This window comes from Lycorma delicatula, chromosome 5, assembly GCF_047948215.1.
Source record: "Lycorma delicatula isolate Av1 chromosome 5, ASM4794821v1, whole genome shotgun sequence".
In the NCBI taxonomy this organism is placed as follows: domain Eukaryota; kingdom Metazoa; phylum Arthropoda; class Insecta; order Hemiptera; family Fulgoridae; genus Lycorma; species Lycorma delicatula.
The window spans coordinates 87,972,340-87,989,628 of NC_134459.1; the positions used below are offsets into that span (position 1 = coordinate 87,972,340).

At 27.1% G+C, this 17,289-nt stretch overlaps 1 protein-coding gene across 4 annotated transcripts in view; it reads right to left on the reverse strand.

Moving 5' to 3' along the window:
* Positions 1 to 1,608: 1,608 nt before the first annotated feature.
* LOC142325167 (modular serine protease-like) overlaps positions 1,609 to 17,289 on the reverse strand; it is a 48,663-nt gene continuing 32,982 nt past the window's right edge. For 2 of the 4 annotated variants that reach the window (XM_075366578.1, XM_075366579.1), the window contains exons 9-14: positions 13,578 to 13,745; positions 12,610 to 12,728; positions 10,855 to 11,019; positions 8,034 to 8,108; positions 6,719 to 6,872; positions 1,609 to 2,243 (exon numbers count right to left, since the gene is read on the reverse strand). In XM_075366578.1, coding sequence (XP_075222693.1) covers positions 2,044 to 2,243; positions 6,719 to 6,872; positions 8,034 to 8,108; positions 10,855 to 11,019; positions 12,610 to 12,728; positions 13,578 to 13,745 — 881 coding nt within the window. In that variant the 3' untranslated portion in view covers positions 1,609 to 2,043. The remainder of the gene's footprint in view (positions 2,244 to 6,718; positions 6,873 to 8,033; positions 8,109 to 10,854; positions 11,020 to 12,609; positions 12,729 to 13,577; positions 13,746 to 17,289) is intronic. The other 2 variants (XM_075366580.1, XM_075366581.1) reach the window with 2 other exon arrangements.

The following is a 17,289-nucleotide window of genomic DNA, read 5'->3' on the forward strand; positions in this document are numbered from 1 at the left end:
TTTCTTTTTAGGAAGAATTTTTTAGGCAATGTTAGAATTTTTTAAGAAGAAAGTGAAAAAATTACAGTTAACTCAATATCGTCTGTCCAACTAATAATTTTTATGCTTGTAAAATTGCTTCCACTGGATGGTGAAGCTTTAAGATAATAAAATTTCTGATAAATTGATTTTAGATTGCTCACATTCTCAACATTGGATTGATAATGAGAAACTTCTGAAAAGATAAGGATCAGTATACAAAGGCATTGAGAGTTTGAGAATACTGAATAAAAAAGTGTACCATAATAACTAAACAAACTATGTATATCAAATTACTCATAATATGCTACTATATCATTTATATAAAAAAAACGTAAATAGTGCGACAGAATAATCAGATTAATAATAGAAGAAACAACATGCTCCTCTACCTTCCAGTAGTGGATAATCAGCAAAATTCTAACTACACCAGGAAATAAATATGTTATATAATAAATAAATTTTGGATGTTTTTTATTTATTTTAAGTAAGTAAATTAAAATAATAAAGTAGGAATTAAAAGGTTTAGAAAAAAGAAAAAACATTCATCTAGAATTAATTAAAATTTAAACATATGTTCTTCAGTAATAATTGAAGAACATAAGAAAGAAGCTGTAATAAGAAAGGGAATCCGACAAGGATGTTCCCTATCTCCGTTACTTTTTAATCTTTACATGGGACTAGCAGTTAATGATGTTAAAGAACAATTTAGATTCGGAGTAACAGTACAAGGTGAAAAGATAAAGATGCTACGATTTGCTGATGATATAGTAATTCTAGCCGAGAGTAAAAAGGATTTAGAAGAAACAATGAACGGCATGGATGAAGTCCTACTCAAGAACTATCGCATGAAAATAAACAAATACAAAACAAAAGTAATGAAGTGTATTAGAAATAACGAAGATGGACCACTGAATGTGAAAATAGGAGGAGAAAAGATTATGGAGGTAGAAGAATTTTGTTATTTGGGAAGTAGAATTACTAAAGATGGACAAAACAGGAGCGATATAAAATGCCGAATAGCGCAAGTGAAACGAGCCTTCAGTAAGAAATATAATTTGTTTACATCAAAAATTAATTTAAATACAGGAAAAAATTTTTGAAAGTATATGTTTGGAGTGTCGCTTTATATGGAAGTGAAGCTTGGACAATCGGAGTATCTGAGAAGAAAAGATTAGAACCTTTTGAAATGTGGTGCTATAGGAGAATGTTAAAAATCGGATGGGTGGATAAAGTGACAAATGAAGAGGTATTGCGGCAAATATATGAAGAAAGAAGCATTTGGAAAAATATAGTTAAAAGAAGAGACAGACTTATAGGCCACATACTAAGGCATCCTGGAATAGTCGCTTTAATATTGGAAGGACAGGTAGAAGGAAAAAATTGTGTAGGCAGGCCACGTTTGGAATATGTAAAACAAATTGTTAGTGATGTAGGATGTAGAGGGTATACTGAAATGAAACGACTAGCACTAGATAGGGAATCTTGGAGCGCTGCATCAAACCAGTCCAATGACTGACAAAATAAAAACAAAAAAAACTAACAAATTCAAAAATTTTTGTTTTAATTCTTTCAAAATACAAACGCACGCATGGGAGAAGTAAATTATGGTAAATTAAAACAATAATTGACCATACTCTTTAATGTAATTAACACTCTTTTAGTAACAAATTTATACATTTTTGTTTTCATAGAATGATTGTGTATTTTTATTCTGTAACACATAATTTTAGTTTATTTAATTTATATGATATATATTATTCTTAAATATTAAGAACACTCCTCTTAATTATATTTTTAGTTGCAATTCAGCAATTAGTTTTTGCATGTTCAGATTTTTAGAATTATTCAAACTTTTTTTAACTCAATATACCTGTGGTGTGTTGAAATATGCATTATTACAGAACATTACAATCATTCGTGTTCCTCTTAATTTTTTTTAAGTTGTAATTTGTAAGTATGCTTATGTTTAATATTTCACCTTTATATGTACAAAACAACATACATTTTATATTTACATTTTTATCATTGTGGACTATGTTTTTCTGAGATATATCGTTTGTAATGCTGCAGAAACTCTCTGTTATCTTTATGGTTAATATCAGTGAATGTTGAAATTTGTTGTAAAACAATATTTGTGCTAACTATACCATGAATAAAATATCTGCCTCTGGATTCAAATACTAATGCTGCTCCACTGTCACCACTCATTACACTGCTGTTATCTGAAAATTAACATTATTAATTGTTTTATCTGTCATAATTTGTATGAAATGTTTTAAATTCTAGTGTGAGGTAAAAATATTTAAATGATATCTAAAAAAATATCTATATAAGAGACAAAGTAAACTTAGTTTTATTAAAATATCAGTCTAAAAACAGAATAGATATAATGTTTAAAAAAAAGCTATAGGTACAAACAAGGCCCTAAATTAAAGATGCTGAATCAGATGTGTTTTTTTTGTCATACTAATACAGTAATTAAGTTTTCATTATTGTTTTACTCTCAAGAAAGAAATACAACTTGTTTTCAAAATATATGGAATAGTGAAAATATTATCCAAGATCCTTTAGGAGATATTATGGCACCAAGTGCAGGTACCATTGGGTTCCTCCTCCAGCTCCAACTACAAGCTAAGTCAATTATTTTAAAATCATAATTTTATGAATTTAGCAAGAAGTCATATTAAATAAAATAAAATAAAATCAGTGAAATTTCAGTATTAACCCAGTCAGTTCTTTTCTGTATTTTAACAGTTGTTATTGGGCTCACCTATGATAAAAACTGTTTTGTAACCAAATTCCTGTCTTCAAAATTCTTAAAAGAAAAATGTTTTATCATACAGTTTTAAACAGTAATATAATTCTTAATTTAAAGTAAAAAAAGGTTGAGTTGTGGGATTTCAGTTAAACATGATTAAACTGTATGAAGTATCTTTCCAAAAAATGTACACACAGGAAGAGAAGAGGAAGGAATTTATCTGTTAATGGTGATGACTGTGTATATTCTGTATGCTTTCTTTTAAGCTTATAAAGCAATCAAAATTGGAGATCAATCATTTCCTTGAGAGTTGAAACATAATTGTAGGATGGTGTTTATTTTCAATGCTTCCTTGTTGTTCGGTGCAATATCTTGTTAAGTTTTCATCATCATCATAATAGAGTTTCTCTTTTATCAGCTTCCTCTATCTTGTACTGCACCTCCTCAAAACTATCCCCTTTTGTTGTGCAAGTAATGATGATATCATACTAACAAATAAAGAAAAGATAGTCTCAAAATAATTCCTGTTCTTGGATTAAAATGCAATTATTTTATTGTCTTTAAACATTTCACTATAAAAATTTTTTCCTGTCTTTAAAAATGTGTTACCAGTATCTAAAAAGTATCAGTTTATAAATTACTTCACAAGAATACCTTGTTGTTATTCCTCTATTGAATGCTACTTAATTTGAATTTTAATTAAACATAAGCTTAGAATTTAATCTCATCTTATGTAATGCTCAAAAGTTAAGATCCACTACTATCAGTAGATTTATTTTTAAACATTCAGATTAAGGAAGCACTATTATTTATAATTGCTGAATTAAAAAGATCTATTTATTTATTTTTTATTTTTTTGAAAATGTTTAGTTGTTTGAACAAATATATTAATTTTTAATTATCAATTTAGTATTACTATCGTCTGTATGTGTAGGTTGTTACACTCTGATTTACGTTTGTTGATTTCAGATGGATCCATTTACCACTTCTTTAGATTTTTGCATCTTATATGTTGCTTTTATTGGACAATTTTAAGTCATTTCCTTTTAGTCTTTTACATTTTCTGTTAAAGTGAAATTTGTTAATTAATTTTAACAGATTCATTTTAACAATCAATTGAATTTAATTTTAGGAAAATTAGTAATTTCCTAAATTTTGTTCATCAGGATTGAACTCATCAACCTCTTAAATACTATTTTAAACAAATTTGAAGTAAGTCTGCCTCATGCATAAAAGGAGCATGCTCAATCTAGATTCCAGGGTAGAAGATTATCCATGCAAAACTGTGAGGCTATTTTGATAAGTTTGTGCAAAAAAAAATAGAAATCTCTTTTCAGTTTGTATACACTTTAAAATTTGTGAAATTCTATCACACGATTTTATATGTATGATAGAATTTTATGAATTTTAAAGTGTATATTCTACAGTGATTAATGTAAACAAAATTAAAAAATTTTTAATAACCTGTTTTATATCATTTGGTAATAACCTAATGTAGCCATTAAAAAGAGTAGCACATTATATTCTAATAACATATAAGTTCTAGCATCATATATGTTCTAACACCTGTTAAAGTGAAAAACATTCCCACTTTTTTGAGTTGTGCTTCTTATAATACTTATATATATATATATATATATATATATATATATATATCCACAGACAGACACACACAACTACAATAAGTCTTAAATAATAATACTTTGTAGACATTATATAATACAGTACCAAGTTTCAATTTAAGAGAAGGATTTTCTATTGTATCTATGTAAGGATGCAAGAAAAAAGTCGTAAGCTCTATAATAATGGTGTTATAATGCAAAATAGAGTTTTGCTTCATCCTATATTATCATTTTGTTATGGGTACAGAACTTCGGAGACACAGGCTCAGCTTTAAAAAGTAAGCTAACAAGAACACCAAGATCAACACCAGAGAACCTTGAGCATGATTAGGCATCTCTCCATGCTTCAAAATGTCCTGATATCTCACAATTACCTGAAAGAAGGAGCAACTGCTCACAAGTTACTTTGCAATGGATTAAAAACAGAAATTTCTTGGGTGCCTAATTTCTCACCATGGAGAGACATTGCTTTACCTGCTAGTTCTCCAGACCTTATCACAAGTGATTTTTTTCTAATTGAGGTTTAAATTCAAAATATATATGAATAAATCCTGTAATTTGGATGAAATTAAGGAGGCCATCCAGGAAATTGCTGCCATAACATAAGTGATGTTAGCTCATGTTTTTTAAGAATGTATTGAAATACTTGAAGAATGCCTAGTAAAAAATGGATGTTATTTTTTAAATTTAAAATTAATTTATTGTTTCATATCTTTTGTGCAATTGAGAACTGGTACGTACACCATACTGCTGTATAGGAAAGAATAATTTTTTTTTATTGTATTTGTGCTTCGAATATGGAAGATAAAATGGAAACTCCTTCTTTGAGATTGAAACTTGGTACCATATATGTAGACAGTACCAATAATACGAGTATTTTTATTTAGATTTTAGACCTATTGTACTCATTTATGTAGATACATATGTTTTTTTTAATTATTTAGATATCATTTTTTATAGGCCATTTTTTTTCTTTTTCCTCTGTACATTAAATAACTATATGTAATACAATATTTTTTTCAGCTTCTGCAAAGTACAGAATTAGAGAACACTCTTACCTTTACTTTTTATGTTCAAAACGTTTTCGGGCCTAAGCCCATCTTCAGTGATATTTTAAAAAATTCTTCATCTGTTCGCATTTACACATTAGATTTTATGTTTTTACTTTTATTTTGTAAAAATTGTCATTAACAAAATTTAAAAACATTTTAAAAATTCAGAACACTTGTTCAGCCAAGAGAATGAAAACATATTGCAATCTATATATGTATTATATTATTTATATATATATATAATATGAAGCACAATTCAAAAAGTAGGAATGTTTTTTACTTGAACAGGTGTTAGAAACTATATGGTACTAGACTTATTTATACACATATGGTGTTAGAATATAATGTGATTTTTTTATTTATTTTGTTTTCATATGAATCCATTCATATGAATGGATTCATATGAAAACCACTCCTTTAGTTTTTTTTGGATCTTATATGTTGCTTTTATTGGACAATTTTATGTCATTTTCTTTTAGTCTTTTATATTTTCTGAAATATAAAACTGAAACTTTTTAGAAGCCAACTATAAAATTAATCTATATCTATTTAAAAATATGTACAGTAATTAAACTTTTATTTCTGTTTGAATTTTATCAGGTATTTATGCCACCCTCTGTGTATCAAATGACTTATTACATTAGAATTTAAATTACATTAGATTTAGTGCAAAAATTCATTACTTCATTTTACTGACATGTGTTTTCTTGAAATTATATAACAGCAGTACACCAAATTATATTCTTATAGCTAAGCAGATTATCCTCAACATATATAAGAGTATTTAAAGCTTTATATAAATTTTATTTTCACACAATAATTAATTAATAATAACAGTAAATATGCTCACAAATAGTAGTGTGTTTAAAAAGATAAAACAAAAAAATAATAATTCACATTCACGTGGTATTTATAATCACATTTGAACCATATTAATTACTTCATAATTGGGATTGCCTTACAAGTACCAAGGTCCATACACCATCTATTGAGTGTATGGACCAGAAATTCAGAAATTATTTTCTGAATAATTATTCAGAAAATAATTTGTCAAAGTCCTTTTTGCAATTAGTAATTAGATCACAGTATGAAATCTGTACTTCTTGTAGATTTAAATTAAAATAAATTATGACAGTGAGCCAGCAGTGCATAAAAGTAGTTAAACCTGGATTTATTAGCAGTTGTTCTGCCATGCAAGTGATATGAGTAAACATTATTTAATATTTTAATGATCATGATGCCATTCATGTAATAAAATATTTTACCATCTTTTGAGGAAGCACAGAATTTATCTTCGGGAACTTCATTTGGATTAATATGCATCGTTCCAATACATGTTCTTCTTTCAATATAATGTAAATTTGCTGCTTTCAGTATTTCTGTATTTTTGTAATTTTCATCTTTACCCCACCCTGCAACCTAAAACATAAATTAACATGTGAATGTGTCAGTACAATACCTAGTTATAACTGATAAGATCATTATTAACTACTTGTCCTGTGCACAGTATGCTTCTTGCTAAGAATGAAGATTAAAGAGAAGTAAAATTTATTTAAAAATAAAAATACAATTGAATTGTACACAAAACTTTTATAATACAATGTGATTTTTTTTCATATTACATTAATTCCTTTGTTTTAAATCAATTAAGATCCAAAAGTGGCACATAATAGCTAATTTTATTTTCTATATAAGAAAATTAGATTTTGATTCCAAAAAAATATTTTTTCTTTTACTTCCTTAAAGATTGTTTTTCTTTTTTTTTATACCTTGCATTTATATTTTACATGTATAACCAAAAATTTTAATTGAATGAAATGAGTAATGCTACAGACTAAGTACACAAAAGATAAATATCAGATTCTGTATAGTCCTTCTCTTTCTTACTTTTATTTGTCTTCTAAACTTGACTCTTTCCAACCATACAGTTTAATTAAAATTTATCACTGTAATAAGTACCAGTATATTAAAAGCATTTTTGCTTTCAAAATTTTTTATAATTGTTTAAAAGACAACATTATTTACACAGATTTATTAAATAAAATAAAAAAAGTTTCACAAGTAAACATCTAATTTTAATTTGAGATTTATTAATTAATATACTAATAATAATTCTTCAATTTTAATCTGATATTGAAACTCTGTTAATTTACTATTTTCTTAAATTTATTAATCCTGCTTAATTTACATCATTTTTCTTCAACTTAACAGTTTGAAGGCTAGCATCCTCAGAGAGTTCTGTAACGTAATATTTTAAAAGGAGGTTTTGTATTTTATTTCCCTGCTAATATAGCTTTATAGGAAACTTTAATTTTTTCCAAAATATAATGTAAGCTGTTGAAAAGTCATATTTATTTATTATTCATACAACAGTAATTCAAGCTGACACCTAATAATAATTAAAATCCTATGATGAATGATAATGAATTTTGGTATTGTGAAAAACGATTATACCTGACTGGGGCTCCAACCCAGAACATTTGTAAGAAAAGCAGAGGTGCTTACCCTGCTATAGAGATTAGCAGATAATATAACTAACTGAATTTAGCATTTATTTTATGTAATTTGTCACAGAATAACCTGTTGGAAATGGGCAGTTCCGTTCCTCATGCATTGACTTAATTTCACAACATGTAGTACTACAGAAGGCTGAAACTACAATCAAACAATATTATTATTTATATATTATGTAATTTAATTTATTATATTTAGAATTATTGTTTAAAAATTAATTTCCTAAATTTTGCATTTATTTTTAGTTCATCAGGATTGAATTCAGCAACCTCTTGAATAATATATTAAACAAATTAAATAAGTCTGCCACATGGATAAAAGGAGCATGCTCAGAATCTAAATTCCAGGGTAGGGGATTATCCATGCAGAATTGAGAGGCTATTTTGATAAGTTTATGCAAAAGAATAGAAATCTCTTTTTAGTTCTTTTTTTATTTACCATATTTGGATCATTACCTTACGAGTCAATATTTGAAAAAATTGTGATTGTATATTTTATATATATTAGAATTTTATGAATTTTAAAGTGTATATTCTACACTGATTAATATAAACAGAATACAACAAATTTTATGTTATATCTTTTTATTTATTTTATATTAGAATTTTATGAATTTTAAAGCGTATATTCTACACTGATAAACAGAATACAACAAATTTTTTAAAAAACCAAACTTATTTTTAAATGAATTTGAAAATCTAATAACTTTAATGTCTATTTGTTTAAAGAGGATGTTGCAGTTCAAAAGATGTTACTTTTTATTAGTAATAGCAAAGGATATGATTAAATATAAGATCTCTTCAAAAAATACTGAAACTTGTGTAAAGTTTAAATGAGTACCTGTAGAAAGAGCAGTTGAAGCATTAGGTAGCCATGACCTTAATGAATGAACTTATATTGCGTAAGGTGAACCTTAATCATCAGTTAGTGCTACATTTATTAACACTATGCGTTTTGTAATTTTTAGGAAGGTTGACTTTAATATGTGTTTTTTCTTCTAAGATGACATTAATTTACTTTGCTTGAGCCAGGTCATTGCGATATGTGTAATCGGTAAATTAATTCTGGTAAAAGTATACATATTGATTTACTGATTCTTCTAGGCAAATACCTGCAGTATTCTCTTAGTTACCTCTCTCTTTTTTTTTTCTGTTTAGTCTGGAACTACTGAAAGATATTACTTCAGAGGATGAATGAGGATTATATGTATGAAAGTATATGAACTGTTATTTCTGTTTAAAAATTTTGTCATTCAGAAAAAATTAAAAAAATTCTTTACTGGTAAAATATAGACTGAATCTGATCTAAAGTTTTAACTGCACAAATAAAACCAATCTTAGTAGAGGGAGTGTTTTTGACACAGGCTCCAAAGCTAAAAATATGTTACAGTTGCTGGATAAATATTGATCTATTAAACTGCAAGTATTATATCCTCCAAATAGAGTAGTAATATGTATTAAAAATGTTGTATAACTATATATCAGACGATTTATAACTGTTTATATCATAAACTGTAAATATCATTTATTTATAACTATATATATCAAATGCAAGCAGTATAAATCAAATATTTGCTTGACATTTCATATCTTTTGAAAAGAGTTTTTATAATTATTAACATTTATAATTTAAATTATAATTAATAACTTCAAAGCCCAGCAACTCATTTAAGATTTTATTAAATGAGGTTATATCATAACAAGCTTTCACATACAATTAACTCACAACATGCTTCTATAAAAAAAAATTACTAGATTTAAAAGAATTAATTTACAAATTTTGGTACATTATTTTTTTTTTTAATCCAGGTTGTTGAAATGTTTGTTATCAAGTGTTACAATGGATTTGTTACAAATTACCAGTTTAATACTATCCAAAATATACTACTTAACATACTATATTATATTAATATAAATGATATCTAAATATACTATATACAATATTCAAATTATACCAGTTTGATATAATCCAAAATCATAGCAAAATGACCTAATACTGTATTGCAGTACAGTATTTACGGGCACTATTGTATTAAGGTATAACGGTAAATAATAAAATAAAACACACTACACTACAGTATTACATACCTGGTAAAAATAATATCCAGAATTTAATTCAAAGTACATATTAGTACATAAAATATCACTAATATTGTACATAAATAATTGTACCAGCAGTAGTGCTGTATTTACTACAAAGTGCATTAACAAACACATTAAAACTACAGTAGCTAACGAGGAAAATACAGACATTAAAAAATAATAATTTTTACATTTTACTAATTTTTTTTTAACAAGGTGCGATTGATTGTTGTTTTAGTGGCTGAAAACACTTTCTTGTAGCTGAAAATCATAGTTTGTATAGCTTAATAATATCACACAATGAACTATCGTCCTATCATATCAACTATGAACAGCATTATCATATTCAAAACAAGCACACATTCAAATAGCAAATAAAAAGATTTTAAATTTTTAGCATCTTTATAAGTTTTTAAAACTTTTTTTCAAGGGCCATCCATGTTAAACCACTAGTGAATAAGCGGGGAGTTGACTGTATATGTCTTAACACTTGTAATGCCACAGAGAATTTTGACTCAATTTATGTTAAAAAAAATAGACAAGTTCAAAATGCTATAACAGTAAACAAACTAAAAATATAACAATGAACCAATTAAAATATAAATTAAATATGATTAGACTGGTAAGTAAAACAGAAATAATTCATATTTGGTTTTAAGTTTTCCTTTTGATGCTATATCAGATTTATTAGTTCAATTCTTTCAGCAGTCTTAAGAACATATTTTTTTTTTAAATCACATTAAGAATAATAGATTAAATTATTTATTTTAAACTTTATCGTAAAAAAATAATTTTTTATTACTCACTTTTCCTAAATCACCATTTCTAGGGTTTGTATTCTTATCTGGAACACAAACTGGCATAGTAATTGCACTGAATATAACAGCAGTGGAGAGCTCAATAACAGCAATATCAAACTGGTAGTTCGTAGCAAATCCAGTATAATGTTTGCTAACAAACATTTCGGCAACCTGGATAAAAAAAAAATATATATATAACAAAATCTGTAAATTAATTCTTTGAAATACCGTGATTTTTTTTGTAAAAGCATGATATGAATGTATGTTTTTTAATCAGTATATATGAAAAATTTCATAAGTAATGTAGTCTAGACATCAGCGATTTAAAAAATAATTTTATTAGTAGTAGACATCTAAGTATATGTATTTTTAGGTATATTTGGATATAAATTTTAGTTATTCCATTTTGCAACAATGAACACTGAAGAGAAAACAGTAAAAAATCTGAATTTTGTCACTTTTTACAATGTATCTTCAAAGCTACTGAAAATATCAGTCAAGTCATTCAATATTTTTTGGATGAAGATTTAACTTTTCAAAAGACTTGATCTCATAAGAATTATATTTTTCCAACCATAGCTCACAGTGTGTATCAAATCATAGAACAAGACACAACAATAATAGATAATCATTGTTTGTTAAGGATAATGACCGCAGTCAATCCCACTAAACACTATTAAAAAAAAAAAATCAGAATTTAGTGTTAGGTTACATAGTAATTACTTATTCTTAATATTAATATTAGGTTATCCTTATATAAAGTAAAATAATAACATTATGTTGTTGATAATAAACATTCTGTTGAAAATTACTGTGTTATCTTTAAGTATTGAAAGTGATGAATAGTTCAGTTTATATGTGTAAAATTTCTGGTTACTGTCTTTGAAATTTGTGGTTTCCTTTTTGACCACAATCTATAGAAGTTTAAAAATCTTTAAAAAAGAATAAATAATCTTTAAAATAGACCATTAAAAACAGTGCTGCTGGTACTACCACTGAAGAATGAACTACTTTAGCTGCAAAATGTTCCCTAAAGAATACTTTCCATGTAATATAAAAGAAAGTCATTTTTATGTGTAACATATTAAAATTTTACATTTCAGCAATTTTTTTCCTTGAAAATCTTACTTTTATAGAAAACTACCCAAATTATGAACCAATTAGATTGTAAAATCTCCCACTCTAATAAGTTGTTAAGGAATAAATAATTTTTAATGTGTATATGTTTTATAAAATTAAAACAGTGTATTTATTATCCTAATACAATTCTTTGAAAAAAGAACTGAAAATTGTCTCTTTTCTAATAATGTGCTATATTTAGAGAAATATCAAGTATAAGTTGATATTAATAAGTTTACTTTTTCAAGTAAAACAATGCAATTAAAAGAAATTATTAAACTCGAAAGTTTTTGGGTTGGGATGACTTTTGTTAATTTTAATACTAATTTTGCAGTTTATACTAACCCCTCATTATCAAAACAAAACTATGACGTAATTACTACTGCTGCTTCCTAAACTCATGACCAACAAAGGAACTAATATTAAGTAATGTAATATTTGAACAGAAAACAAAATATAGTAGGACAGTAAAATTGAAAATGTAATACTATGTTATTGCTCCACCTTCCTTACCATACTGAAAAAATATAATTATACTGCAGACCATCAACATTAACAATATTGTCCCTGTGATGCAAGAGTTCATAAACAAAACATAGGGTACTTTAGTTACCCTATACCATACCTGATTTATTTACTTACATCTCTTATTTGTGATTTACTTTCTTTTCTGTTCCAGTCTCTGTAATATTTTCCTACAGCAAGTTTAATTTGAAACTTTGTTAACTTATTTTCATTTTTGTCACGAAGGCAGTGCGCAGCTGAAAAATTTAAATACATGAGATGTTTTCATTCATTCGCTTAAAGGATAAAAAAGGAAAGATTGTATTTTAATGAAATAATCTATTTTACTGATTTATTCTTAAATATGAAAAAAAAGGGAAGCTAACTCTCTAATTCATGTTTGTTTCAAATTCATTGAATAACATGATAAAACATGATTATATTAAAAATATTAAATGACTCACTATTTAGAATACTGGAACTTTTTTCTTAAGGACCTTATGGAGAAAATCATTCAATACCTTCATCAGCGGTTCTGGTTTTTTTTTAATGATAATAGCCTTCTTAAAAAAAATTGGCAGCTCCTTAACTATGCAATTAAATAATATATTTAATCTGTGGTTGTTCATTTTATTTTTATGTTATTGTTATTTTATATTTTGTTTTTGTTAGTGTTAGTTTTATTGTATTGTTTTTGAAAAACGCTTCAAAGAAGATCCTTGATTATAAAAGTTGAATATTTATTAATTTTCCCTGTAACTACTATTCAACAACCAATCAGTATTTTAATTTTTTTCCATTTGGAATGCAGTGATATCAAGGTAGAAGAAATAGTTTTCAACCCTTATCAAAGAAAGGGTTAAATATCATTTCAATCATAAAATTAAAAATCATTTTAATACTTCTTTAATTTTAATACCACCCTGGTAAAATATCAGAGTTATTACATTCTTAAATTAATTTAAGCAATTCAGTGAATCTAATATTCTTTTTTTACCAAATATTTATGGTTCATAACACTTTTAATCCTACAAATATTGAAACTCTTTTCCATCAAAATTCATCAATTCTGTAATAATAAAATTAATTTGTATATAATTATTTACCTGTGACAACCATATATGCTGAAATTAATGAGCCACCACAAGCATGTATCCACTCTCCATTTTGCGTATGATATATGGCAACATTCCATGGGAACATTGATACACTTGTAGAAAGTCCAAATGTAATTTGAGGTTTAACATTTCCAGGATTAAATAACTTTCCACAGTCTGTAATTTATTATAAAAAGAAATATTGTTTTTAAATTTTTAACTAATTTAGGCATACTTTTACCATGTAACTGATCACCAGTCACCTGAAGGTAGACACTTAACATAACAACTGAAAATATATTGAATTGGATCAGCGTTTCAAACATTTGTTTTTATTTATAAAATTATACATATTCTATATTCTTACCATTTTGTATTTGCTTATGGCAATTTGTATATTTCATACTAATATTTACTAATGAATCTACTTTTTATTCTAACAGTCTGATAATTTACCATATTTAAGTTTGTTTATAATGATAGTTCATTTTCCACACAAATAGTACCAAATTATGTACTTATTAAGTACATTTAAGAATTCATTTTACATTTGTTTCTCACTGCCCAACACACTTGTATTAATCCTTTCTGTTTGTTATTGTTTCCTTTTCCTACAGGAAGAAAGAATTTACACAGTATCTTATCTGGAGATTTTTTATTGAGCCAATTAGTACCTAAGATGTTAATTAGAGAAACCAAGGCCCCCAACTCTCTTGTTATCTATCGCCTACCTATACTGTAATTGTACATCACAATAATACAAATGTCCTGTGAAGTATAACAACTATATTCAACATTTTACCGGGTCACATTGGGAGATGACAATGGGTAATGTAAAATTATTTTATAAAGGTTGTAGACTTACCACTTCCCATATAAAAAGTCACGCATTCAATATATAAACAACTTTCTCCCCACTATACCAAATAATTGTTTACCAAGATTTTTATGCTAGCTACATATTTTCCACAGAGTTAGTTACTGCTGACAGACTTCTAAAAATGAGGTTTAAATATCAATCTGGAATGGAAATTTTTCACTTGCAATATAGATTAATTGTTGATTGAATCCCAGAAGCCTTCACTGTTGCTCCATCCTCTACCAAACAGTTAACAATCAAAGAATTTTTACTGTCAGCTTCATTTACTATGTCATTCATTCAACAAGTAAATGATAATAGCGAATTGTTACATGTAGTGAATATCTAGCTTTGGTGAGAGACTGTGGAAATATTCTTTTGAGATATTCTTACAATTGGAACACTTCAGAAAAAACATGAATGTTTTATGTTGTCTGGCAGTACTATAAATACTCCTAAAATTGGTCAGACAACTTAACTGACAGATGATATAGTTAATCATGATCTAGTTGACTGCAAGTACCCCATTTATTATTATTATTGTTTGCTTCTTTTTTTTTTAATTACACTGATAAACATAATTTTTGTTTCCTAACATGCAATACATGATTTTAATCTGTTTTTTATGCTGAAAACGAATATGAACTCAGAATCTTTCAATCACCTACTATTTTTGAAAAATTTTTTAATTTTAATTAAAGGATTTTTATCATCTTTCAATGTATCTCAAGCTTTTATATTGTATTTTGTTAGCTCATTTTTTATTGTTTAACTTTGTTAACATAATTTGTAAGCTATAAATAAACAATACTAGACAAAGAATTAAATCATATCATAGTCACATATTATGACATCATATCTAATACTGAAGAGTGAGCCTTTATGAACAATATTAATCATGTTTGTGCAGGTCAAAACATGTACCTGAAACACACACCTTTGTTGTTTGTATTAAGCACTGGATTTAGGAATGAATTAATTTTGTTCAGTCTTATTGCTATTTTAAGTTTGTTAACAGTGCAGTGTCATAATGCCTCAAAATTGTGTAAATGATGTGGATGTCTCTTAACGTTTGTGGTGAATTTGCCGTAAAACCAAATAGAAATAGACCTTTAATTAAAAAAGCATATATCATTTGTACTTTCAGTGTAAAATTGGTGATCAGGATAAGATGTGGGCTCCTCTTATAGTATGCACTAATTGTTCTGTATATTTAAGAGGATGGCTGAAAGGTACACGGAAGGCTTTGCCATTTGGTGTACCTGTGGTTATGCATGAACCAAAGGATCGTATAACCGATTGTTACTTAAGTGTGTCTGGAATTTCTAAAAAATTTAAACATGATTAGGCCTGTACCTCACAGTGAAATTATTCCAGTTCCTGAAACACCTGTGAATGTATGTTTCGAAAGCAGCAATGAAGAATCTGGCAGTACTGAAGAAGACAACAATGATTTTGAATTATCTTCCAATAAGCCACATCTTATATCACAAGGTGAATTAAATGATTTGGTTAGGGATTTAAATTTATCAAAAAATCAAGCTGAACTGTTAGGATCAAGACTGCAATGTTGAAATTTACTTAAAAAAAGAAAAAAATACAAAAATTTTGGACTTTCAAAACCGAAAAAAAGAACTTTCTCAGTACTTTATTGATGAAAATAATTTGTTTTATTGCACAAATATTGATGAGCTTGTGTTGCACTTAGGACAAGTTCATAAACCTGAGGACTGGGCCTTTTCATAGATTAGTCAGAGTATAGTTTAAAAATGGTTGGTCTACTACACAACGGTAACTAATATCCTTTGATACCAATCGCTTATGGTATTAATTTGAAAGAAACTTACGATGTGATGAAAGACAGTCTTAAAAAATTAAATTATAAAAAACATAGCTGGAACATGTGATTTGAAAGTTATAACTATTTTGTTTGGAATGCAGTTAGGCTATACATGTGTTTTCTTTGCGAACGGGACAGCTGAGCTAGGGATAAACATTATGTTGCCAAAGAGTGAAAGAAACAAGATAACTTAACTCCAAATGAGAAAAATATTATTCATGATCTCTTAGTTGAACCCAAGAAAATATTTTTACCCTCTCTCCATATCAAGCTAGGACTAATGACAAATTTTCTAAAAGCAATGAAGAAAGATAGTCCTGGTTTTTTGTACATCAGGCAGAAATTTCTGAATGTAAGTGAAGGAAAAATTAAAGAAGGAATATTTGTTGGTCCTCAAATTAGAGAGTTTGTCAAAGATGATGTATTTAACTTGATGTTAAATAATGTAGAAAGTGCAGCTTGGGCTTCATGTAAAGACATTTGCAAAACTTTTCTCTGCAAACAAAAATCCGACAATTACCACGATATTGTTCTTCTTACTTCATACAGAGCTATGGGATGTAATATGTCTTTGGAAATACATTCCCTCCACTCACATCTGGATTTTTTCCCAGACAACCTCAGAGATGTAAGTGACGAACACTGTGAACATTTCCACAAAGATACTTTGGTAATGGGAAGTCACTATAAAGTGAAATGGAATACTAACAGTGCTAGCCAATTACTGTTTGACATTAATTTGGGATGTAGCTGGAGCTATTTATTAAAGAAAAGCATCAGCAAAACCATTTTAACACAGGTATGGCCATGCAAAATTATAAATTTTACAGATTTTAACTATATTTTCCTTAATTTTTTTGAAGTGTAATCTATTTAAAACTAAAGGCGATAGAAAAATTGTATTTACAGATCTGTAATGTACGCAAAAAAAGCAATTCAAGAAATGGTATCACACTTAGAGAAACATTAAAAGTTTTTTTTTGTCTGTCAATGTTATCTTGTGTGTTTTATTTATGGTTTTG